Source organism: Giraffa tippelskirchi, chromosome 1, assembly GCF_054371585.1.
Source record: "Giraffa tippelskirchi isolate mGirTip1 chromosome 1, T2T-mGirTip1v1.2.pri, whole genome shotgun sequence".
Lineage (NCBI taxonomy): Eukaryota > Metazoa > Chordata > Mammalia > Artiodactyla > Giraffidae > Giraffa > Giraffa tippelskirchi.
The window spans coordinates 18,541,530-18,567,241 of NC_137275.1; the positions used below are offsets into that span (position 1 = coordinate 18,541,530).

At 39.6% G+C, this 25,712-nt stretch overlaps 1 protein-coding gene and 1 non-coding gene across 4 annotated transcripts in view; both read right to left on the bottom strand.

Moving 5' to 3' along the window:
* The window catches only part of COPS4 (COP9 signalosome subunit 4), a 42,261-nt gene extending 16,781 nt beyond the window's left edge, over positions 1 to 25,480 (bottom strand). For all 3 annotated transcript variants that reach the window (XM_081583301.1, XM_081583291.1, XM_081583283.1), the window contains exons 1-6: positions 25,390 to 25,480; positions 14,966 to 15,045; positions 10,848 to 10,999; positions 9,717 to 9,820; positions 4,909 to 5,062; positions 4,598 to 4,748 (exon numbers count right to left, since the gene is read on the bottom strand). In XM_081583301.1, coding sequence (XP_081439427.1) covers positions 4,598 to 4,748; positions 4,909 to 5,062; positions 9,717 to 9,820; positions 10,848 to 10,999; positions 14,966 to 15,045; positions 25,390 to 25,463 — 715 coding nt within the window. In that variant the 5' untranslated portion in view covers positions 25,464 to 25,480. The remainder of the gene's footprint in view (positions 1 to 4,597; positions 4,749 to 4,908; positions 5,063 to 9,716; positions 9,821 to 10,847; positions 11,000 to 14,965; positions 15,046 to 25,389) is intronic.
* On the bottom strand, positions 937 to 1,069 carry LOC145521787 (small nucleolar RNA SNORA70). Its single transcript, XR_014065687.1, has one exon. It is a non-coding gene; the product is annotated as a small nucleolar RNA SNORA70 (small nucleolar RNA).
* Positions 25,481 to 25,712: the final 232 nt, after the last annotated feature.

Sequence of the window (25,712 nt, forward strand, 5' to 3'; positions counted from 1 at the left end):
CTGATGCGAAGAGCTGACTCATTTGTAAAGACCCTGATGCTGGGAAAGATTGAGGGCAGGAGGAGAGGGGACGACGATAAGATGGTTGGAGGGCATTACTCACTCAATGGACATGAGTTTGGTTGCCTCCAGGAGTTGGTGTTGGACAGGGAGGCCTGGAGTGCTGCAGTTCATGGGGTCACAAAGAGTCGGACACGACTGAGCAACTGAACTGAACTGAACTGAGGTGGCACAGTGTAAAGAATCCACCTTCCAATGCAGAAGACACAAGAGACACAGGTTCAATCTCGAGGTGGGGAAGATCCCTTGGAGGAGGAAATGGCAACTCACTCCAATATTCTTGCCTAGAAAATTCCATGGACAGAGGAACCTGGTGGGGTATAGTCCATGGTGTCGCAAAGAGTCAGACACAACTATGAGACTAAGCATAGTACATAACATGTAGATCAAAAATTCTAGGATGAAGGACATTCTATATAATAACTTCAAAGTCAGTATTTTTTTTTTTTGGACAGGAAAGTAAGATTCATCGGTAGGCAAGAGGCAGGAGGGGAAAGCACCAAGGCTCTCATAAGGGCAGGACCCCTCATTTTTCCAGAGTGCCACCATTAGGATTGTATATATAATATGTGACCCTTCAGCATCCGGGATGAGCCACTTTTCTGCCACCATGTTTTCAAGTTCATCTGCACTAAACTTAGTAAATGCCCAGTTCTTGGAGATGTAGATCTTCTGGCGGTCAGGGAACTTGAACTTGGCCCCACAGAGGGCCTCAATCACATGCTCCTTGTTCTGCAGCTCAGTGCGTATGGACATTATGACTTGGCCAATGTGGACCCTGGCCATTGTGCCCCGGGGCTTTCCAAAGGCACCACGCATACTTGTCTGGAGCCTAGACTGGGGACAGCATGCTAGTCATGAAAGTCCACTGGAAAGAGCTGTATCCAAGGTCCCTTAGGGCAACCGTACAGGCAACAGGCTGCATACGCTACCAAGGAGGCTGCTGTTTGCAGCCACTGCACACTGGGCCCCCAGCGGAAAAGAGCACAGTCAGCTTAACTGGATGCAAAAGTTTTTTTTTTTTTAAGTGAGGAAACTATATACAATGTTGTATGTGAACTATACCACAGTAAAGTTGGGGGCAGGGGGAGTGAGGAAACTCTTCTAGACTAAACGAGTCGAAAGAGTCATAATCAGCAAATATCACACATAAAGTTGCTCCTTATTTAAGATGAAAAAGGCAGGTATAAAAGATATCCTTGAGCTAACTGAGGCAGTGATAATATGGACCAGCTGCTAAATTATACAGTGGAATCACTGTTAACTTTTTTAGGGATGATAACGGTATTGCAGTGACACAGAAAAAAATGTTTCTATTCTTAGGAGATTCATCATGCTATATGAAGGAGTGTCATGATGGCCTTCAAATTACTTTAAAATGATACATCAAAACGTGTGTGTGTATGTGTGTGTGTGCATGCATGCACGTAGGTGTGAGAGAGACAGACAGTGAGAGAAAGCAAATATAACAAAAAGCCGGGAAAATTTAGAAAAGAGTAATGAAGAGTAAGAAGATCTGCTAATAATAAGACACTATAAAGATAAAGCTATAATAATTTGAAGAGCATAGTATTAGCACATTCATAAATACACAGGCTAATTAATGGAACAGAATACTATGTCCAGAAATCTATTTTAATGTGCTTCAAATCAACAGGGAGAAAAGGGATGCATAATTCAATAAAGAATGCCAAGTCAAATAACTAGCCATTTAGAAAAACAAGCATGGATTTCTTTGATGGTCCCAGTGGTTAGGACTCCGCACTTCCACTAAAGAGGATGTCGGTTCAAATACTGGTCAGGAACTAAGGAGCCATGTGGTATGTCCAAAAAAAATAGTCACTTATGTTTATATGTAACAGATCTATTATTGTTACTTTTAAATGAATTAATAAATATTTACAAATTCCTCACTTCAATTTCTAATACACTAAACAGCAGATATACTCTACATAAACAAAAGCTCTCTAGGGTTCTCAATTTTTCAGAGTCTAAATCACTGCTGATGGTGATTGCAGCCATGAAATTAAAAGACACTTACTCCTTGGAAGGAAAGTTATGACCAACCTAGACAGCATGTTAAAAAGCAGAGACATTACTTTGTCAACAAAAGTCTGTCTAGTCAAGGCTATGGTTTTTCCAGTGGTCATGTATGGATGTGAGAGTTGGACTATAAAGAAAGCTGAGCACAGAAGAATTGATGCTTTTGAACTGTGGTGTTGGAGAAGACTCTTGAGAGTCCCTTGGACTGCTAGGAGATCCAACCAGTCCATCCTAAAGGAGATCAGTCCTGGGTGTTTATTGGAAGGACTGATGTTGAAGCTGAAACTGCAATACTTTGGACACCTGATGCGAAGAGCTGACTCATTTGAAAAGACCCTGATGCTGGGAAAGATTGAGGGCAGGAGGAGAAGGGGACGACAGAGGATGAGATGGCTGGATGGCATCACTGACTCAATGGACATGAGTTTGGGTAAACTCTGGGAGTTGGTGATGGACAGGGAGGCCTGGCATGCTATGGTTCATGGGGTCGTAAAGAGTTGGACACGACTGAGCAACTGAACTGAACTGAACTGAACTGAAAGATCAGAGGATTTAAGAACTTAAAGTACCAGAAGAAAACATGAAGGAATCTAAAATATGTAATTTCAGAATAGGAAAGACGTTTTAAGCAAGTTAACAAAACCCCAAAGCTATAAAAGATTAAAATATTTAACTGCATAAAAATCTAAAGTTTCTGAATGGCAAAAATTTCATAAATAAAGCCAAAAAAGAGATAATAAACTGGGAGAAAAACTTGTTAATTTCTTATATATGTGAACAGTTTTTATAAGAAAAAGATAAAAAATGGCTAATGAATATAAACAGACCAATTTACTCCAAAAAATATGGGTTTTTCAATAATGATTTTTTTTAAACAGGTGAAAAGATGCTCAAAAGCATTCATAGTAAATGAAACGCAAATTAAAACTAGAATGAAATATTACTTTTCTTCTACCAGGTTAGTAAGGATTAAAAAACTTGGAAATATGTGTGTGAGTAATCAGGTACACTGGAAAAGACCTTGATGCTGGGAAAGACTGAAGGCAAAGGGAGAAGAGGGCGGCAGAGGATGAGATGGTTGGACAGTATCACTAATCCAATGGACATGAACTTGAGCAAACTCCAAGAGATAGTGAAGGACAGGGAAGCATGGCTTGCTGCAGTCCATGGGGTCACAAAGAGTCAGACACAACTAAGCAACTGAACAACACAACAACAGTTAGGTACACACAGACATTATTGTTTAGAGGGTAACGTTAAAAGGCAACTTTAATTTCTATCAAAATTTTAAATGTATGCACCCTTAGATTCAAGAATTTAACCTATACATACACATATAATCACTACAGCATCTTAACTGATTAATTCTGATAAAGCCAAAGGATAGAAAATAGAAAAGAATGAGTTTTATGTGTTGTATAAAGACCACTGTGATGGATAGCCACATACAAAAAGCACCTTGCAAAAGTGTGAATATCATGTTATCATTTGTGTATAAAAAGGAGGATATCCACACACTTATATACTGAGAAGAGATAGAAGAAATCAGTAATAGTTCTTCAGAGTAGGAAGTGGTACCATTTTATGTACTGTCTTTTCAGTAACAAAAATAAAATAAATAAGATCACTGCTTCATAGAGAATGAAATGTGTAGTCTGAATATGTCATTAGGCTCTCAATTGAACACAGTTCAAAAACAAACATTATAAAATGTTTATAAACGCCATGGCTTAGAATTATCAGCGCTTCCTCTCAATGCCCTTTCCTGCTTTATAAGTTGAATGATTTACATGCTGTAGTTTAGTAAAAAGGACAAAGAATAGTTTACTACTTACATTTATTGGAGAAAAAGATAAGTGCCAGGTCTAAAACTGAGGCTTGAAGATAAAAAATTTAAAAATCCCCAAAGCGGTACATTAATTATATCCCCCATTTCTAGATTTTAATTTTCATTTCCCTTTGTGTAATTCTCAATTTAATATCCATTTTCTTCAGTGATATTTTAGCAGAACTAACCTTCAGATTATCTCTTAACAATTCCTAATATCTGTAGGTAACAGGCTGGTAAATACATATTTTTAAAACATTTTAAGTTAGCAACCTACTCTTACTGCTTAAATGTTTTAATTAACTTTACCATAATTGTATTAATAAGATATCCTCTTGAAGAAGTTTCTCACCAAATCCTCAAATAGCAGTGAAAGTCACTCCGTCGTGTCCGACTCTTTGAGACCCCATGGGCTATACCGTCCATGGAATTCTCTAGGCCAGAATACTGGAGTGGTAGCTTTCCCTTCTCCAGGGGATCTTCCCAACCCAGGGATGGAACCCAGGTCTCCCGCATTGCAGGTAGATTCTTTACCAGCTGAACCACCAGTAAAGCCCAAGAATATTGGAGTGGGTAGCCTATCCCTTCTCCAGTGGATAGCAATGAACCTAAAATTATTAAGCAAAGATAGCCTTCTGTTCATTAAAGCATAAATGATTTGTTTACCTGCTGATGCTAAGATGGTACAGTGCAGAGCATGTTTTAAGGCCTCTAGTCTTTCACTTTCATGCACTATTGTCTTGTAAGAGAGTTCATTGTACCTTTGCGCAGCTTCAATGAATTTTCTTCTATAATCAAGAACACGTGCATAGCATACCTATAAGAGGGAAAATGTTTCAATTTGGGGGAAAAATTAAAAAGTAAAAGAAAAGAGAATTTCTAATGTATAACAACAGCATTTATCAGATATTCTGGAGCACCTTAATATTGTGGGATTCTCCAATACGAAATTAATTCCAAACCAGCCCATCTGTTACCTTATAATGTATCTGTAACTGTTCATTGGTTGATTCATTCTGAAGCAACGATGCCCGATTTATGTAAGCCTCTGCCTGGACTGGATCATCGTCCTCTAGATATAGCCGAGCAATCTTCAGATAGGTCTCCAGTTTATAATCAACATTGTACTGTCTAGGCGATAACAGAAAGACACAGAATGACTATTTCACCAAGAAAATTTTTAGGGATGGTAGAAAATAAGTTATTTTTTCCTGATATGTACACATATATTCTGTTACTATAAGGGACTCAAACTTTTTGCTGCATTGGAAAAACACGGAGAAGCTAAAAAACATTTCCAAAATAAATTTTACTGAATTTTCATTATTTTTGTCATTATTCATATCTATTTTAGCTTCTTCTAATCCTCAGATAATCTCACAAATCAAAGATCTTTGAAAAAAAATTAAAAAAGCCCAGTTCAAGGACATAACATGTACCACCAAAAGAACTATGGACATGTACATCCATCCTGGACAACAATTTGGCAGTATGCTATCCAACCATTCTTCGAATCCTTTAAAACACAAAACACATATACTCTTTACCTACTGTATTCTACCTCTAAAAAATAAATCCCCCCAAAAAATCGTGCATGTGCACACATATACAGAATATTCATTTGTAAAGTTATTCATAAATATCCGTAATAGGAAAAAAATGGAAATCACCCATAATGGTATTTATGGTAATTAATTAAGTTGCGGTACATAAAGATGACAGATACTACAAAGTTATATATATATAAAAAATAATTATATACAGTGTCATTATTATAATAATTATTTCTGATAATAGAAGTTTTTACTAAATGAAAAAAAGGATAAAAAAGTACATAAAAACACTATCAAAATGTATTTCTATATACATACATCAAGAGAGGAATCACAATTATCTCTTGGAGTGATAATACAGGTAGTTTTCATTTTTCTTCTTATCCTAAAGGTCACATTTATATGCAAGAAATGTATAACTGAAGGCCTTATATAACTCAAAATTCACATAATTCAAGATTCACCCTCACAGAAAAGTTAATTCTACTTACCAGCAAAAGTGGTGTTACCATGTGGCAAGGATAGAGTTTACAACTGACTTGGCCCTAACTTTGAAACTAATTCTTCAAAAATTTTATATCAATTCAAAATGTTCCATAAGTCATGTATTGTTAATATTTTCTATTATCTCCATTCACAACTCATATTTACATAAATTGCTATAAACAGCACTGTATTTTTCTGCATTTTCATTTTTTATGCCAAGTATATCTATTATATCTATTACTTTCATAATCAAAATGAATCCTTTTTTAGGGAAACAAGCTCTAAATAATTTATCCAAATCACTTTAACTTGTTTAGAAAACCACAGAATTTTCAGTTCTTGGTATCCTCACAGATAATGTTACAGTACTCTCAAACGTTAATAACCACCACTTCAAAGAACAGTATCTATATTTATGTCAACTACCAATGAAAATAAATCATTTGCTCTGTACTAACGAGACATTGCTCCAGACAGAATAAGACCAAAGCAATTAAGAAAGCCCTCAGCCTTTGCAGGCTTCCATGGAGGTTCAGATGGTAAAGAATCTGCCTACAATGCAGGAGACCTAAGTTCGATCCGTGGGTTAGGAAGATCCCCTGGAGAAGGGAATGGCAACCCATTCCAGTATTCTTGCCTGGAGAATTCCATGGACAGAGGAGCCTGGCGGGCTACAGTCTATAGGGTCGCAAAGAGTCAGACACAACTGAGAAACTAACACTTTAACTTTTTCAGCCTTTTCAAACTATCAAAGGAAAAAACTGAATTAACAAGAAGCCTTAGAAAACAAAATTCAACATCTATATATAAAGGCTTTTTCATATACTGCCTGCTTTTTCAAGGGGCATCATTTTGCACAAAAGGCAAGATACCTGAAGTAGTGCTTGCCTTATGATCACAAATATTAAGGAAGACAAAATAAGAATCCCTTATTCACCTGGTAAAAGAGTAGAGAAGTAACTGAAAATATTTTTTGTCATTTAGTTGATATTTCTATAGTTGCCAACTGAAAAAGGAAGTGTGTTCAATAATACAACCAACAGTTTCACAACTTTCATCTTTCTTGTACAATATAAAGAACTATAAATATTTTTTTAAATCATATCAAAGGCAAGATTGGCTGAATAAGAGTTACAAACTATTATCTGAATTTTTCTAATTGTTCTTCCATCTCATTTTCTCTAGTATTTCACACCCAAAAACCCACTGAACTCACTGTGACCCCACACCACTGATCCTGTTACATTGTTACTGTATTTTTCTCCTTAAAAGCCTCACTTTCCTCCCGAACTCACTTGACCCCTATGGCCAGTCATTACAATCACTGAATTGCACATGCACTCATCTGCCTTGTTCCTCTCATGCTGCTGTACTTGTTGGGCAAAATCAAAATGCTGGTTAAATCGGAGAGTTCATCCACTCCTTTCTTCCAACCATGCAGCTGAACTCTGATGGAGAAAAACACCTGACCAATCTGATTGATCTCATTTTAGACTACGACTGTTAAACAAGCCTTAATGCTGCCAAATATACTGTACATCTTTAGTCTATTTACTATCCCACTCTCCTGGAGAATTTTTCTGAATATTCTTTATCTCTTCAACCTCATTACTCCCACCCCTATCAGCTGATGACTCTAACTTCACTAATAATACTGAAATAATCAAAGAGCTCCACCACCATATTAACTAACATCTGCACCATATACTCTGTGTTCCTGGCTGTTAGGGTAGATCACTGGGGACTAGTCTGCCCACCAGGGACTATTCAGCAATGTCTACATTTTTGATGCCACAACTAGGAGTAGTGGTGCCACTGGCATCCAGTGAGTAGAGGCCCCTGGTGCTGCTACACATCTGCAATACCTAGCACAGCCTCCACAACAAGGAACTATCCAATCTAAAGTGCCAACAGTGCCAAGGTTGAGAAACTCTGCCAAGTATGAACTATCTGCTGGCCTATCTGAAGCCTATCCCTCCACTGGATTCCTTCCCTTCTAGTCTACTCCTGCAAGAATCCCCTCCATTACTGCCCAAGATCAGAGTTTTGCTTTCCACTGAATCATGAAAGAAAAAAACAATCTCTACCTAACCTCTACTGTCATCTTCTAGCCTACTTCTCTGCTCCCTTTTATGAACACTTCCCCAAGGACTTGCCCATGCTCACCATCTCCAATTCTTCTCTTCCCATTCTCTTGTAAACAACTCCAGTCAGGCTTCACTATTTCACTAGAACAGCTTCCATCAAGGCCACCAATGAGCTCCACATTACTCACTCTCATGGTTAACCTTCAGTTCCTCATTTTACGTTACCATCAACACCATGTTGATCACTTGCTCCTTCCTGATACATTTTCTTCATTTGGCTCCGGGGATATCACACTTCATATTCTCCTGGTTTTCCTCCTACCTCAATGGACAATCCTCACCCGCTTCATCTCCCTCCTGCCCTGATCTCTTAATGTCAGAATGCCCAGTACTTAGTCTCCTTCTCTACCTATACGCCCTGCCTCGGAGATCTCATCCAGTCTAATGGCTTTAAATTCCATTTATATATCAATGGTTCCCACAGGTGTTAATACATCTCTAGTCCAGACCTCTCTTCTAAACTCCAGACTAACAAATTCAACTCTCTACTAGGTATTTCTGCTTGGTTATCACATGTCCAAAACAGAACTCTTGATCTTCCCTCAAAACCTATTCTTTGCCATCCAGTAGATGGCAACTCTGTTTTTCCAGTGGTTCAGACCAAAACTCAGGACTTCTCTTGGCTCTTTTTCTTGTATCCAAGCTGTCAAGAAATCCTTAGCTTTACCTTAAAAACATATTCAAAGTCCAACATTTCTCACAATCTCTATCTCACCTGCAGTAGTGCATAAGCCTCTCAGCTAATGTCTCTACTTCTATCACTGCATGCCTACAGTTTATTCTCAACCCAGTAGTTAGAATGACTCTTTAAAATATGTCAGGGACCTCCCTCATGGTCCAGCGGTTAAGAATCCATCCTCCAATGCAGGGGACATGGGTTTGATCCCTGGTCAGGGAACTAAGAATCCCACATGCCGTGGGGCAATGAAGCCCGTGCAACAAACTACTGAGCCCACGTATCACAACGAGAGAAGCCCAGACGCCACAACAAAGAGCCAGTGTGCCACAACTAAGACTTGATGCAGCCACATAAATAAATGTTTTTTTAAAAAATGAAATACAACTCAGATCATGTCAGTCCTCTGTACAAAATCCCTCAAAGGCTTTTCATCGTTTCACTTAGAAAAATGCCAAAGGCCTTACAATGACTGACAAGACCCCACGTACTCTGGTGCCCAGTCCTCTCTGATCTCACCCTCTGTCACTGTCCCCTTTGCTCACGCCACCCACAGTGGTCTCCTTGATCTTCTTCAAACACTCTGAGCAAGCTCCCATCTTACGGCCTTTGCACTAGCCATCCTCTCCAAGAGGATCTACTGACACTCTTCTCTCAGGGAGCGCACAGCCACGTCATTACCCTCTTCAAGTGTTTAGAAAGGTGCTATCAGGACCACCCTACCACTCTAATCACCCTGTTTAGTAACACACCCCACCCCCACTTTATCCCCTTTCTCCATAGCCCTTATCATCTCCTAACATGGTACAAAATTTATCTATTTATTCATTAAATTGTTCATTATCTGTTTCCTGTGCTAAAATGGAAGAAAAAAGTAAGTGAACAGATATACATATCCATCCAATATCCACTATTTACTATACTTTTGTCCTGTTTCCAAAGGAATTCCCACCAACACTTGGGCTGCATTTCTCCAATCTTCTTCTTTTTCATATATGGATGCAAGATGCTGTCTTATGGAAGCAACCTGAAATAGGAAGTATACGGGTTTAATTATTTCCACTGATATTCATAGCTAATTAAAATAAACAGAATGATAATCTATCATGACAATGCTCTTATTCAACATATTATGCTGGCAAGTAAATAGTAAAAGTTTACCTAGACTACTTAAATTTCTTTTGTGAACTTTGTAGTCATAAAATATCAAAACAGTGAACTAACACATTACTGTAATGTGGATTATGGCAATAATTTAAATATTAAGTTTTGCTTTTGTGTCACTGCACATATAATGCTGGAGTTCTTCTATGTTCTCAGCCTAATTAACAATTTATTGATTTTTAAAAATAATCTAGGGCTTCCCTGAAAGTCTGGTGGTAAAGAATCCACCTGCTAATGCAGGGGACAGAAGTTTGATCCCTGGATCAGGAAGAATTCCACTTCCTGAGGAGCAACTAAGCCCATGAGCCACAACTACTGAGCCTGTGTGCCTAGAGCCTGCACTCTGCAACAAGAGAAGCCACTGCAATGAGAAGCCTTCGTACCGCAACTATAGAGCGGCCCCTGGTTGCCACAACTACAGAAAAGCCTGCACAGCAATGAAGACCCAGCAGAGTCCTAAACAAATAAATAAATAAATTTCAAAAATAAAATAATCTAAAAAGTAATATTTGGTTCATAAAAGCAAATTATACTATATGAGCAAATGTCAGCTGGACTTAAAATATCATAATACTTATTTGATCTTATATTGTAAAATGCTGTTTGGCACACTGTTTCGTAGAAATAAAATTGAATGATTATCTCCTTTAAAAATTTAATGGTATCTCTCAAAATAATTGCTGCTATCACAGGTTTAAAAATCACCACTTTTAATAGCCAGTATTTTATATTAACTATAAATGGAATATAACCTGTAAAACTTGTGAATCACTATACCATACACCTGAAACTTATAATAGTATACATCAACAATACTTTCATTAAAAAAAAGAAAACATAATAAACAGATTCCTAAAAACAAAACAAAAATCACTGCTCTAGGTATTTACCTGCTCCTCAAATGAAATGACTCTAGGCTGGATCTTTTCCAAGGTGAAATGATAGATTTCTTTGGCTGTGCTATCAGGCAGGTTAGGGAGATGGGTGCAGAAATCAGTCAGCAACTGGCGAGAGATCACGAGACTGACATTTTCATTTACCACTTGTTAAAAAAAAAGTAAAGGATAAGAAAAACATGAGTAATCTGTATGTTTTCATTAAGCAATCAATTTTCACCTAAAATTAATACTAAAATATATTAGTGTACCTTTCAAAGCATTATTTACCAATCTCCATACTCCTATGTCCTTATATTACAGAACCAGTTTTTCTTATTCTGAATTATTTGATCACTTAACAACTGCACCAAAACATTAAAAATACCTAGTGCCACCTGGGAAGCACCTTAAATACCACAACTTTTCTAAGAATCAGAAATGGCTGAGAAAAAGTTAACAGTTGAGAATTTTATGTTATTCCTTTCTCTTCTTTATTTTTCTACAAAACGAAGGCACAGAAATACCTATATTTTTATTTATATTATATCCCACCTAGCTACAGGGAAAAAAAGTTACAGAAGAAACAGGAAACAAGTTTCATTAAGTTTAAATAAAGTGAGTACAGATAGTTACTGCCACTTGTACTTTACCAACAAAAACAACAAATAAGAACTTAGGTCAGTACTAGGAAATTTCCTGGTGGTCCAATGGTCAGGAAACCATGATTTCACAGAAGTGGGCATGGGTTTGACCCCTGTCAGTGAACTAAGATCCATATGCTGAACTAAGACCCTGTATGTTGCATGGTGAGGCCAAAAAAGAAAAGAACAAAAGAATTTTAATAGAGGCTTAAAAATATAAATAAAAAATAAAGTCATTTTCTACTATAAAAAAAAAAAAGAACTTATGTCAGCACCAGATGTATGGATGGGTTTCCCTGGTGGCTCAGGGGTGAACAATCTGCCTGCCAATGCAGGAGACGCAGGTTCGAGCCCTGGGTCGGGAAGATCCCCTGGAGAAGGAAATGGCAACCCACTCCTGTATTCTTGCCTGGAGAATCCCCTGGACAGAGGAGCCTGGAGGGTTACAGTCCATGGGGTTGCAAAGAGTTGGACAGGGCTTAGTGACAAAACAACAAGATATAGATATATAAACATATTTTATGCCATTGTTTGTAAACATTTATGCTGTATTATTATATATGATTAAAGATGAAAACTCTGGAGCCACACTGCTTACAAACCCTCCTGATTATATGCCCTCAGGCAAGAGACTTATTTCCCTGTGCTTCTCTCTCCTCTTTTGTGAAGTTAGGTTCACAGAAGAAGAAACCTGTGAAGAAGGTTGCTGTGAAACTTAAATGCAATTTAGTGGAGGTGATGGAATTCCAGTTGAGCTATTTCAAATCCTGAAAGATGATGCTGTGAAAGTGCTGCACCCGATATGCCAGCAAATTTGGCGAACTCAGCAGTGGCCACAGGACTGGAAAAGGTCAGTTTTCATCCCAATCCCAAAGAAAGGCAGTACCAAAGAATGCTCAAACTACCGCACAATTGCACTCATCTCACACGCTAGTAAAGTAATGCTCAAAATTCCCCAAGCCAGGCTTCAGCAATACGTGAACCATGAACTTCCAGCTGTTCAAACTGGTTTTAGAAAAGGCAGAGGAACCAGAGATCAAATCGCCAACATCCACTGGATCATCAAAAAAGCAAGAGAGTTCCAGAAAAACATCTATTTCTGCTTTATTGACTATGCCAAAGCCTTTGACTGTGTGGATAACAATAACCTGTGGAGAATTCTGAAAGAGATGGGAATACCAGACCATCTGACCTGTCTCTTGAGAAACCTGTACGCAGGTCAGGAAGCAACAGTTAGAACTGGACATGGAACAGACTGGTTCCAAATAGGAAAAGGAGTACGTCAAGGCTGTATACTGTCACCCTGCTTATTTAACTTATATGCAGAGTACATCATGAGAAATGCTGGGCTGGAAGAAACACAAGCTGGAATCAAGATTGCCGGGAGAAATATCAATAACCTCAGATATGCGGATGACACCACCCTTATGGCAGAGAGTGAAGAAGAACTAAAGAGCCTCTTGATGAAAGTGAAAGAGGAGAGTGAAAAAGTTGGCTTAAAGCTTAATGTTCAGAAAACTAAGATCATGGCATCCGGTCCCATCACTTCATGGGAAGTAGATGAGGAAACAGTGGAAACAGTGTTAGACTTTATTTTTTTGGGCTCCAAAATCACTGCAGATGGTGACTGCAGCCATGAAATTAAAAGATGCTTACTCCTTGGAAGGAAGGTTATGGCCAACCTAGATAGCATATTGAAAAGCAGAGACATTACTTTGCCAACAAAAGTCCGTCTAGTCAAGGCTATGGTTTTTCCAGTGGTCATGTATGGATGTGAGAGTTGGACGGTGAAGAAAGCTGAGCGCCGCAGCATTGATGCTTTTGAATTATGGTGTTGGAGAAGACTCTTGAGAGTCCCTTGGACTGCAATGAGATCCAATCAATCCATCCTAAAGGAGATCAGTCCTGGGTGTTCATTGGAAGGACTGATGTTGAAGCTGAAACTCCGGTATTTGGCCACCTCATGCGAAGAGTTGACTCATTGGAAAAGACCCTAATGCTGGGAAGGATTGGGGGCAGGAGGAGAAGGGGACGACAGAGGATGAGATGGTTGGATGGCATCACTGACTCGATGGACATGGGTTTGGGTAAACTCCGGGAGTTGGTGATGGACAGGGAGGCCTGGCGTGCTGCAATTCATGGGGTTGCAAAGAGTCGGACACGACTGAGCGACTGAACTGAACTGAACTAAAGTGCTTTAAGCAATACCTGGCACGTACCACTCAACAAATGCCAGTTATTATTATCAGTTTTATTACATTTTAAAAAGATGCATCATGTTTGCGAACCACTCCTTAGATAAATTAAAGTTTAAATCAGTAGTTACTGGGGAAATAAATGATGGTTCAAAAACTATTCAGCTGATGCAAATGATTGTAACAGTAGACTGCTTTTTTTTTTTGGTGGTTCACTGGATTCAAGTTTATAAAAAGCACTGCTCTTTTATTCCTAAGTGCAATGGTCTTTAAAAAGCTATGAATTTTTCTGAAACCACTGCCAGTTTGTTTCACATTGCAGACCTTAGTTATTTGAGGCAGTAACTGACAGGCTGTGTAACTAATCAGTTTACAGTGTATTAACTGGAATTGGAATTAACTGGAATTGGATGATACCGGATGTGATGGAGAACAATTTCATTACAAATGCCATTAGGCATCTATAACTGTTAGAAGTCTAGGCTCTGCCACCGACTAACGAAATGTCCTTGGGGTAAAAAATCACTTAATCCTGAGACTCATTTTATAATATATAGGGCTACCTACACCTATATTGTTAATCACAGGGTTACAAAATAGAGCCTGTGTGACGCATGTGTGTGAAAGCACACTGTACACTGTAAAGCACTATCAAGTATCATTAATATTGTGAACTCAGAATAAATTCCAGCCTGAATTCTGAATAATTTTCAAAATAACTGGGTATGTTTGAAGTGAGGGAATAGAGAAGAATATCTTAAAAGAATGGAAATTTCTAGTTCCCATTCAAAAGAAATGTTCTTAACAACAGCTAATACTTATCTAGCACTTATCATATGCCAGGTACTATTGTAAGCACTTTATTATGGATATTAACTCATTTAATTTCCCAACAATTCTACAGGGTAGTTATCATATCACCATTTTATAGATAAGGAAAAGGAGGCATAGAGAGGTTATATAATCTACTCAAGATCACACAGCTAATAAAACAGCAGACCAGGATTTGAATCCAGACTATTCTCTGTCATTTGCTATACTGCCTCTCATCAGTTATTATATTAATAACTATGTAAAACCATAAATGTAAACGTAACAACGTCTTCACAGTTCATTGAAAAACAAATATCAAGTGGCATGTAGTTTAAATTCTAAAATCAATCAAGCTCAATGCATATTTAATTTACTCGCAATGTAAATTATATTGACAATTTAATATAAAACAAGGCTTGAGCAAGCTTTTAAGTCTTAACTTGGTAATACAAGGCAAACATGGAACTTTTATTCCACTTACTTGATTCCACAAAAGCTTTCAAAGCTTCTAGTTGTTCTGCCCCAGATAACTGAATGGCTTTTTCCAGGATCTGACGATACCTAAAATAATACAGAAAAAAAAAGTGTGTTTAGAAGTCACCTATATAGACTATGGGCTTCCCAGGTGGCTCACTAGTAAAGAATGTGCCTGCCAATGCAAGAGATGCAGAACACACAAGTTTGATTCCTGGCTCAGGAAGATCCCCTGGAGGAGGAAATGGCAATCCACTCCAACATTTTTGCCTAAATAATTCCATGGATAGAGGAGCCTGGAGGGCTGCAGTCCATGGGGTCGCAAACCAAGTAACTGAGCATGAGCATATAATCTAACACTAACTTTGACGTCTATTTCTATTTACTCTGGTTTCTTTCATTGTGCTCTAGTTTGTGGCTTGCTTTATAGTAGTACACTACAGATTTTTTTTAAGTTTTCAGGACATCATAAGAAACATTAAATCTATAATTCAAACTGCCTCTTCTAGTTTTCTTTACAGTATACCACAATTTTTAGTTTTCATGTCCATCACAAAAAGACTAAATCTAAGTTACCGGATCTAAGATACCACTTTTTCTTTCAAGTTTCAGTTCTGAATTTAAAACACCAATTTTCTTTCAAGTGCCTCAAAAGGTAAGCTATATTTCCTTCACTAATGTACGCACAAGGACATTATTTGAGGTGACCTAGAACCTTTTCCTTATGGCCCTAATGAATATAGGATTACCAACAACAGGGTAATGTTGACTAGGCAATGAAGCCAAATACTAGAGATCAAGTGTCTTAGAGGGTACAAAACACACCCCACCAAGCCAACTGTACTGACTGAACATCCTTCATGCTGTCAGTCAGTGCCCGTTAGTTCTTTACTTGCATTCACTTCTAACAACTAATATTCATGATCACAAAAATTCAAAGCAGCATTCTAAAAAGGAGGGGGTAACGCTAAAAACAAGAATGATAAGAATTATTAAGCAATAGCAAAATGCTTCCTAACCTGTCAACTCCATCAGGGCAAGGATTTTTTGTTTCACTTACTGCTATGAGGAGGAGGGCATGGCAACCCACTCCAGTATTCTTGCCTGGAGAATCCCCATGGACAGAGGAGCCTGGCAGGCTATAGTCCATGGGGTCACAGAGAGTCAAACATGACTGAGCGACTAAGTATAGCACATATAATGCCTAGAACAGTACTTGGCACATCATAAGCACTCAAAGATACAACAGTATTAGGAACATTTTATTTCTTAAATTGAGTGGTTGATATATAGGTATTATACTGTTCTTTATCCCCTTTGTCTCAATCATAATACTTATTAAAGGCATTCATTAATGCATTTTAAAAACCTAATTGCAATTATTCAGAACATTATCTAGAATACAATCAAGAAACAAAAACATACAAATAGGGCCCAAATTCTTTCAAATTTATGACTTGTATTTGTAAAGCACATCCTCAAGCTACAGTTCAGCACCCACTAATTCTCATCTGATATTCTCACAAGGTTGGTTGTATGATTTCTCAAAACTGCAATGAATCAAACTGGCTTTGTAAGAAAGTAGGTATTCTGACAGAAAAGACAGCCAACTCCAAAAGAAGAGTCAAACTAGTCCAAGAAAGCAAGGAAGTATTACCAAGCTTTAAAATAAAAATTGCTATTTTAAAAATTGCTACATTTGAGGGATAAAATACAGTCATCTAATAATTTATTTAGATGGAATCTTATTTTCAGGAGTTCCCTGGTGGCCTACTAGTTAGGATTTCAGGCTTTCACTGCCATGGTCCGGGTTCAATCCCTGGTCAAGGAACTGAGAAGAGCCCACACACAAAAAAATTCTCATTCTCTCTCTCTCTGTATATATACATATACACACACTCATATGCACATAGATTTTTTTTCCCTATCTACATTTATACATACACTTTATTGCCCTGGGCATGATTTTAGTTAATGCATTCACTCGTTCATGATTTCTTTTTTAGATTAGCTTATTTTTCACATAAATTAAATCAAGACTATGGCTAAACCCTCTTATTCTTAAATCCCAGTTATCTTATACTAATAATATTATATTCAATTCAAAGATGACAATGTCTAACTTATAAAAATTTGCTAATAACTTAAGTTTTAATATACAGTTTCACAACTTATCAATCAACCAATCTATATTGGGAACATCAAAAAATTTTTTAAAAATCTAGAACAATGGAAAAGATGGAAAAATGACAGATGTGGAGTGGTACATGACAAGTACCAGATATTTTTTCATTAAAAAATACTATGGAGGAAAAGAAATTTAGTTAATTAAGGCAACCTTGTGTCTGTCCCATTCATTTATCATCAACAAATGTTTATCAAGCATCTATTATATATGTGAATTAAAGTTCAGTATGTCAATTTCTGATTTCTAGGCACGTGAAGGGATTTGGAGGTCAATAAAACACATACACATGAAAATGTACCACACTCACTATATATGCTCAAAACGAGTGTAACAGGTATGTATTCACAGATCTTTTTGTTTATAATATTGGTGAACTAGAGATTGGACCAAACTTACCTCCAAAAGAACATAGAAAGTTGAAAGAAATGAAAAAAAAAAATTTTAACAGCATAAAATCCTAACAAGGAAGGGTAAACAGAAGAGACTAAGAGCACAAAGAGGTTCACAGCTTCTGCCTGAAAGCATTTGCTGATTGTGGAAGGATGTCTGAGAGGCAGAGAGGAGCATCTTGGGGGAGAAGGAAGTGGGCTGGCTCTGGAGTGTTCTGCCATCTGCTGGAAACATGTCAAGCTGCAGTTTCTGGCCAACTAATGAAACTAGAACAGGGATCTGAGGGCTTTTACCTGTCAGAGGAGGAAACACTAGCACTTTGGAAGTAAAGTTACAAATTTTACTACAAGGATCATCTAGTAGGAAGACTAGTAAATCTGGAAGCCTTGGTCCTAGACTCCTAGCACTGTCAAGTATCTGGCAGAAGGAAATGAAATTCCTCCCTGAAAGGTAATATCATAGGCCTCCACTTGTTTCTAAAAATACATTTAAAAAGAATTTGCCCAACAACAAACATTACAAGGCACATGATAATATTAATAACAAGCTCAGATGTTCAGGCACGTCCGACTCTTTGTGACCCCACAGACTGCATGTGGCCCACCAGACTCCCCAGTCCATGGGATTTTCCAGGCAAAGATAGTGGAGTGGGCTGCCATTTCCTTCTCCAGCAGATCTTCCCAACCCAGGGATAGAACCTGGGTCTTCTGTACTGCAGGTGGATTCTTCACCAACTAAGCCATCAGGGAAACCACTATGACAATATTACTTGGACTCAACAAAAACAGGCAACAGCAAGAAACAGGGACTCCAGATACTGGTATTATCAGAAAGACTGAAATACACTTATGCTTATCAAGTTTATAGAGAAAAAGACAAGCTTTTAAAAAGCTTCAGCAAGTAACTAGGAATTATAAGAAGTTCATTTGAAAAAAAGAATCATCAAAACTACATAACTAAGAAGTAATGTCACCAAAACTTAAAATTCAGTTGAGTTCTTCCCAGTGGACTAGACACTCTTGAAGAACTGGTAAACTAGAAAGCAGGTCAGAAGAACTTCTCCAGAATAAAGCACTGAAATCGAAAGTACAGAAGACAGAATAAAGGGCAGAGGGGTCACAGTAAGAAGGCCTGACTTGGGTTTCCCTGGGGTCCTAGAGGAGAAAACACAACGGGATAGAGGCAACATTTACAGAGAGTTGAAAAACCTCTAAGACAATGAAATAATCCAACGCATTAATTCAAGAAACACAAAGAAGCTTAACCAGGATAATGCCATACAGCATTTACAAAAATTGGCCCCAATTCTTTTACTCTCTGTATCTATTCAGTTCAGTTCAGTTGCTTAGTCGTGTCTGACTCTTTGCGACCCCATGAATCGCAGCACACCAGGCCTCCCTGTCCATCATCAACTCCCGGAGTTTACCCAAACTCATGTCCATCGAGTCAGTGATGCCATCCAGCCATCTCATCCTCTGTCGTCGCCTTCTCCTCCTGCCCCCAATCTTTCCCAACATCAGGGTCTTTTCCAACGAGTCAACTCTTCGCATAAGGTGGCCAAAGTATTGGAGTTTCAGCTTCAACATCAGTCCTTCCAATGAACATCCAGGATTGATCTCCTTTAGGATGGACTGGTTGGATCTCCTTGCAGTCCAAGGGACTCTCAAGAGTCTTCTCCAACACCACAGTTCAAAAGCATCAATTCTTCGGCGCTCAGCTTTCTTCACTGTCCAACTCTCACATCCATACATGACCACTGGAAAAACCATAGCCTTGACTAGACAGACCTTTGTTGGCAAAGTGGTGTCTCTGCTTTTTAATATGCTGTCTAGGTTGGTTATAACTTTCCTTCCAAGGAGTAAGCATCTTTTAATTTCATGGCTGCAATCACCATCTGCAATGGTTTTGGAGCCCAAAAATATAAAGTCTGACACTGTTTCCACTGTTACCCCATCTATTTCCCATGAAGTGATGGGACCAGATGCCATGATCTTAGTTTTCTGAATGCTGAGCTTTAAGCCAACTTTTTCGCTCTCCTCTCTCACTTTCACTAAGAGGCTTTTTAGATCTTCTTCACTTTCTGCCATAAGGGTGGTGTCATCTGCATATCTGAGGTTAGTGATATTTCCCCTGGCAATCTTGATTCCAGCTTGTGCTTCTTCCAGCCCAGCATTTCTCATGATGTACTCTGCATATAAGTTAAATAAGCACGGTGACAATATATAGCCTTGACGTACTCCTTTTCCTATTTGGAACCAGTCTGTTGTTCCATGTCCGGTTCTAACTGTTGCTTCCTGACCTGCATACAGGTTTCTCAAGAGACAGGTCAGGTGGTCTGGTATGCCCATCTCTCAGAATTTTCCATAGTTTATTGTGATCCACGCAGTCAAAGGCTTTGGCATAGTCAATAAAGCAGAAATAGATGTTTTTCTGGAACTCTCTTGCTTTTTTGATGATCCAGTGATGTTGGCAATTTGATCTCTGGTTCCTCTGCCTTTTCTAAAACCAGCTTGAACATCTGGAAGTTCACCGTTCACGTACTGCTGAAGCCTGGCTTGGAGAATTTTGAGCATTACTTTACTAGCGTGCGAGATGAGTGCAATTGTGCGGTAGTTTGAGCATTCTTTGGTACTGCCTTTCTTTGGGATTGGGATGAAAACTGACCTTTTCCAGTCCTGTGGCCACTGCTGAGTTAGGCCTTTGCAATGTGACTTTGTAGGTCATTGCATCAAGAGGTAGAGTTTATCTCCTCACCCTCTGATCTGGGCTTCTTTTGACCAATAGAAGGCAGCAGAAGTAACATGGCTGTTCCAAGCACAGACTTCAAGAAAATTTGTGTTTATCTTTATCTCCTGGAACCTGACTTTGCCACACAAATTAGTTCAGGCCAACTTACTGGATGGGGCTTCCCTGGTGGCTCAGGTGGTAAAGAATCTGCCTGCAATGCAAGAGACCTGGCTTTGATCCTTGGGTTGGGAAGATCCCCTGGAGAAGAGAATGGCTACCCACTGTAGTATTCTTGTCTGGAGAATTCCATGGACAGAGGAGCCTGGCGGGCTGCAGCCCATGGGGTTATATAGAGTTGGACCCAACTGAGCAACTTTCACTTGCACAACCTTTTGGATAATAAGGTAAGTAGCCTAGCCAGCACCACTGCCCCAGCCAACACAGAGAAGCAGAGCTGCCTACCTGATCTGATGCATGTGGAGCCCCTGTGGAAGCAAGACCATGTGGAGTAGGGAAGAATCAACCACCTGGGCCCAGCTCAAACTGCCAGTCAACACAACTGTGAGCTAAATAAATGACTCTTATTTTAAGCCACAAAGTTCTGGGGTGGTTTATTTCACAGCAAAACTTAATTGACACAGATGAGCAAAATCAAATCCACACACTCACCATAATGAAGTTGCAGAAAATTAAAGACAAAATCTTACAGCTAAGTGCTAATATAATTTAGAAGAGAAATAATTTTCTAATGAGGTTGATCTGTAAGCATTTTAAATATCTGAACTTAGTGTTAAGTGGGAAAGCGTGGGAGAAGAAGATATCTCAGGCAAAAAAAAAAAAATCAATATCTGAAATGCCGTCCAGTTTGCTGAAAATATAAAACCAAAAGGTAGATGTGTTTCAAGTTAAGGGCTATGAGCCAAGCAGACAGACTGTATTCTGGCTTTGTCACTAGCTATGTGACCTCGAAGCAAAGGATTTCACCTGTTTTCTCATATGTAATGTAAATAATATCTGGGGCTTCCCTGGTGACTCAGATGGTACAGAATCTGCCTGCAATGCAGGTGACCTGGGTTCAATTCCTTGGTCGGGAAGACCCTCCAGAAAAGGGAATGGTTACCCACCCTAGTATTCTTGCCTGGAGAATTTCAAGGACAGAGGAGCCTGGCGGGCTACATTCCATGGGCCACAAAGAGTCAGACACGACTGAGCAACTACCACCACCATCACCAATGTAAACAGTATCATTTACTGTTTAAGATTAAAATGTAATTAAAGTTGTGGTTGGCATTTGGTAAACACTAGATTTTACAGAACGCCTCTCTTCAGATGTGAACCACTGAAACCTGTACGCGGGAATAACAGAGAATCAGAGAATCTGCATTAGAAGGGGTCTTTGAGGCTACGCAACCTGCCTCTGGGGCATGTGTGTGTATAGTGTATGTAATGTGTGTGTGTGTAATCTGAGCTGTGCGTGTGTGTGTGTGTGTGTGTAATCTGACCTCGGGGGTGTGTGTGTGGGGGTTGTCCGCTGGGCTTCCCTGATCGCTCAGATGGTACAGAATCTGCCTGCAAGGCAGGAAACCCAGGTTTGACCCCTGGGCTGGGAAAATCCCCTCGAGAAGGAAATGGCAACCCACTCCAGTATTCTTGCCTGGAAAATGGACAGGCAAGTCCTCTGTCATGGACAGAGGACTCTGGCGGGCTACAGTGCAGAGGGTCACAGAGAGTTGGACATGACTGAGCGTATTTTGACAATCTATTCTACTGTATTATCAGAAAGCTCTAATCCAAAATCTCCCCTCTGTGAGGTAGAAAAGTCTATTTTCTTTTCTGCAAAACAATCTTTTTTATAATCATGGGCAACTAAAAGATCCCCCATTCTCTTCTTTCTCCAGCTTAACAGTTTTTTTGTAAAATGAAATGTTTAGATTTCAAAGGCCTGATATCTTCCTCTGGGTACCCTCCATACCACAGAACTGGGGGTGGGGTGGGCAGGGTCATATCTGTATAGCATTGACTCAGCAAAGACCTTTAATCCATGACCTCAAACCTGCCCTCAAAGAATTAACATTCTAGTTGGAAAAGCAGAGAAGTAAAACGGCAAAACAACAAAGTGCTATCCTAGAGGTAAACACAGGATGACACTGGGCAGAGGAAAAGCAAATAAGCGAGTCCTCGACATGATGATGGTTGTTCTGAGAAGGCTTTATGGAAGAAATAACATTTGAACTGAATTCTGAAGAACCACATAGGTTTTAGCCAAGTGAATAAGCTAGCACAACAAATGCCCTCTCTCAAGGGTTTTCTCTTCTTCTGAAACTTATATGAGATAATCAACACAATGCATATGTACAAAAGCAGTATATATAATTTGCAAAATTGCTTCTCATATGGCCGATTTTTTATGTCAATTTTAAACTGCCATATTATTTCATAGTTATGGGAAAGTATTTCTAATTGAAGTCTTGACAAGAAAAGCAGTGTAGCCTGGTGGGCTAAAAATTAGCTTTTTAGAGTAGAGAAACCTAGTTTCAAATATAAACTCTACACCTTTCCAGCTATTCACTGAGTCAAGCAATATTTATTGAATAACTACTCATAGATATTCTGTAAATTGCTGGTAACACAGCAATATTTCAAAAAGGAATTTATTCCATTATTTCTTAATATGGACTCCTTTGTTGGATGCATGCTAAGTTGCTTCAGTCGTCACCGACTGTGCGACTCCATGGACAGCAGCCCACCAGGCTCCTCTGCCCATGGAATTCTCCAGGCAAGAATACTGGAGTGGGTTGCCATTTCCTTCTCCGACTTAATCACTAAGTCACGTCACGTCTAACTCTTTGGAATCCCATGGACCATAGCCCACCAGACCCCTCTGTCCACGGGACTTTCCAGGCAAGAATACCGGAGTGGGTTGCCATTTCCTTCTCCACCTTTGTTACTCAGCTTCTAATACAAACCCTAAAACCACTGGTATAAGAGTATTTCTCTCATAGAGCATGTAGCTGGCAGAACTGTTTTCTTATGAAAATAAATATGACACATCCTTGCCCAGACAGGACCAGATACGTAACTACAGGCAAGGCCAAGACTTTCCTTAAGAAGCACTGGCTATCAGTTATCAAGTACTTTATTCCATTTAATCTTCACAATAATCTGTGTACTAGACTCTTACAATAATGGCATCCAATTACTGCCTCCCCCTAACCATGCCCCTCTGCAGTGTAACCTGGCCACTCTTCCCATAGAGGTAGATTGCGTTTCCTCTAGCCTTGAATCCAGCCTGGTCTTGGGACTTACTCTGAACAGTGCTTGAGACCTGATGTTGTGAGACTTCCAAGGGTAGCCTTAAGAGGCCTTGCCAGCTTCTCCTTTCACCCCCTTGGAACCTTACTAAGGCCCTGAAAGAGAGACAGTGTGCAGAGAGACCCAGCCAACAGCTACATGTGTATGCAAGTCCATTTTAGCCCTACCAACCCCAGCTGAGCTGCCAGCTGACTGCACTTGCATGAGTGGGCCCAGACAAGACCAGCAAAATGACCTAGTTGACCCAAAGCATATTGAGAAATTATACTTCTTTTACACCACTAAGTTTTTGATTTGTTACAGAGCAGTAAATAACTGACGGCACCCAATAAGGTAGATACTATTGTTTATCTGCAATTCAGAGCTGAGGAAATAAATGCTTAACTTAAGTTTCAGAATTCTGCAAATATGTGAAAACTATATCTCTTCTGATAACTAACACACTTATCTCTTTTTAACAAAACAAAAAGGAAAGCAAACATGGAAAAAAATATGTGAGTCTTACCTTCATCCAAATCTATCAAAATTATATGCAAAAAGAATTGAGCAGTGAGACATATTCAATTTATTTCCAACCCAGGGATTAAGTCAATATGTACTTACCAGCTTCTTAATAATAATAGTAATGAGGACAATCCTGTGGCTCTTTCTAAGTGTCAGGTACTGTTCTGGGTGATAGAAGTGCATATATACACTCTATTTATTTTGTCCTCAGACAGAATAATTATCTTATAATTATCCCATCTTCCTGAGAAGGAAATTGCCCCACAAAGTAGTTAAGCCCAAGAGCACTGCTAAATTTCCCACTGATATACTGGATTACATTTACTAGCAGACAAAATGCATTACAGCCTACATAAAACAAAGTCAATGTTTCAATGGCCAGGTTAAAACAGGTGTAGCCTATCAAAATGAATCAACAGATCTTAGCTGTCAAATGTAAATAGGATCAACTTGAGAAACACACTTGAAACAGAATGCATGTTCATTACAAAAAAAAAAATAGTGCTGTGAAATCTACAAAGAGGAAGCAGACTATCTATCTCCCTATCTATCTGTCTGTCTAGATGTAATTAACACTGGTGAATAACTGGCTGCAGGGCAGGCACAAATCACAAATTTAAGTTGGAGTGGACCTAACCCTTCTACATAAATTTCGACAAAATTTCTAATCATCTGTTTAAAATTCTGCAAACATCACTACTCTAGACATCCTGACCCACGCTGTGGTGACATTCCTCCATGCCCTTCTTCAGAGTTGGTGGCGAGGAGAGAGAGTACCCAAAACACAACCCCCAGAAGATGGTTCAAGTAGTTCTGGACGACATGATAGCGGCCATACCTTCTCAGCCTCCGTCAGCCTCAAGAAGCCATCTCCCCGGAAAACTCTGCACCAAGTTCCAGAATATAAATGGCCCTCAATCAAAGAGAATAAACGGGCGGAGCAGAGGCAAACAGAGGCCAGAATTCGGTGTGAGAGGCTGGCCAGCGATGGGAAGGGGCACCAGAGAAGGTTTAGAAGGCCATGGGAGCAGTCGTCCCACAGACCGCGCTTCTAGAATCTTAAGAGACCGGAAAGGATGCCATCAAGGGCTGAAAAAGTTGACAGCCACTCCAGATCTATGGTTCTGAGCGCTCTCTGCACAAGGTCCCCTCCAGCTTTCTGCTGCTCCCAACATCTGCCTCCACGACCGACCTCAGGCCCGCCCCCTTGGTCTTCAGGCCCGCTCCTAGCTTCACATCGGAAAGCCGCCGTCAATCCAAGGAGAACAAGTCTCTGGCTTGCCTCTCCCAGGCCCCCGGAAAGTACTCACTTGCCCGCCAGATCTTTATGAGAGCCGCTCGAATTCATGAGCTGGGCCAAATCCTGTCGCACGGCTGCCGCCATCTTTCTCCCAGCTCGGCGGAGGCTGAGGGGCCTCTCGCGGCCGAAAGAAACCGAGTGTAGTCCTCCAGAGAGCGGCTAGAGGGAACCCGAGATGCCACAGAGTAGCGCCTGTGTAGGCCAGACCGCCGAGTGTGGGCGCCTAGGTTAGGCCCGCCCCCAGGGTTGATTGACGCGAAGCTCCACTCCTCAAATCCTAGGCCCGCCCGGGCGTCTCTTACAGGCTGCGGCTCACGCGCTCCCACTTCGGAT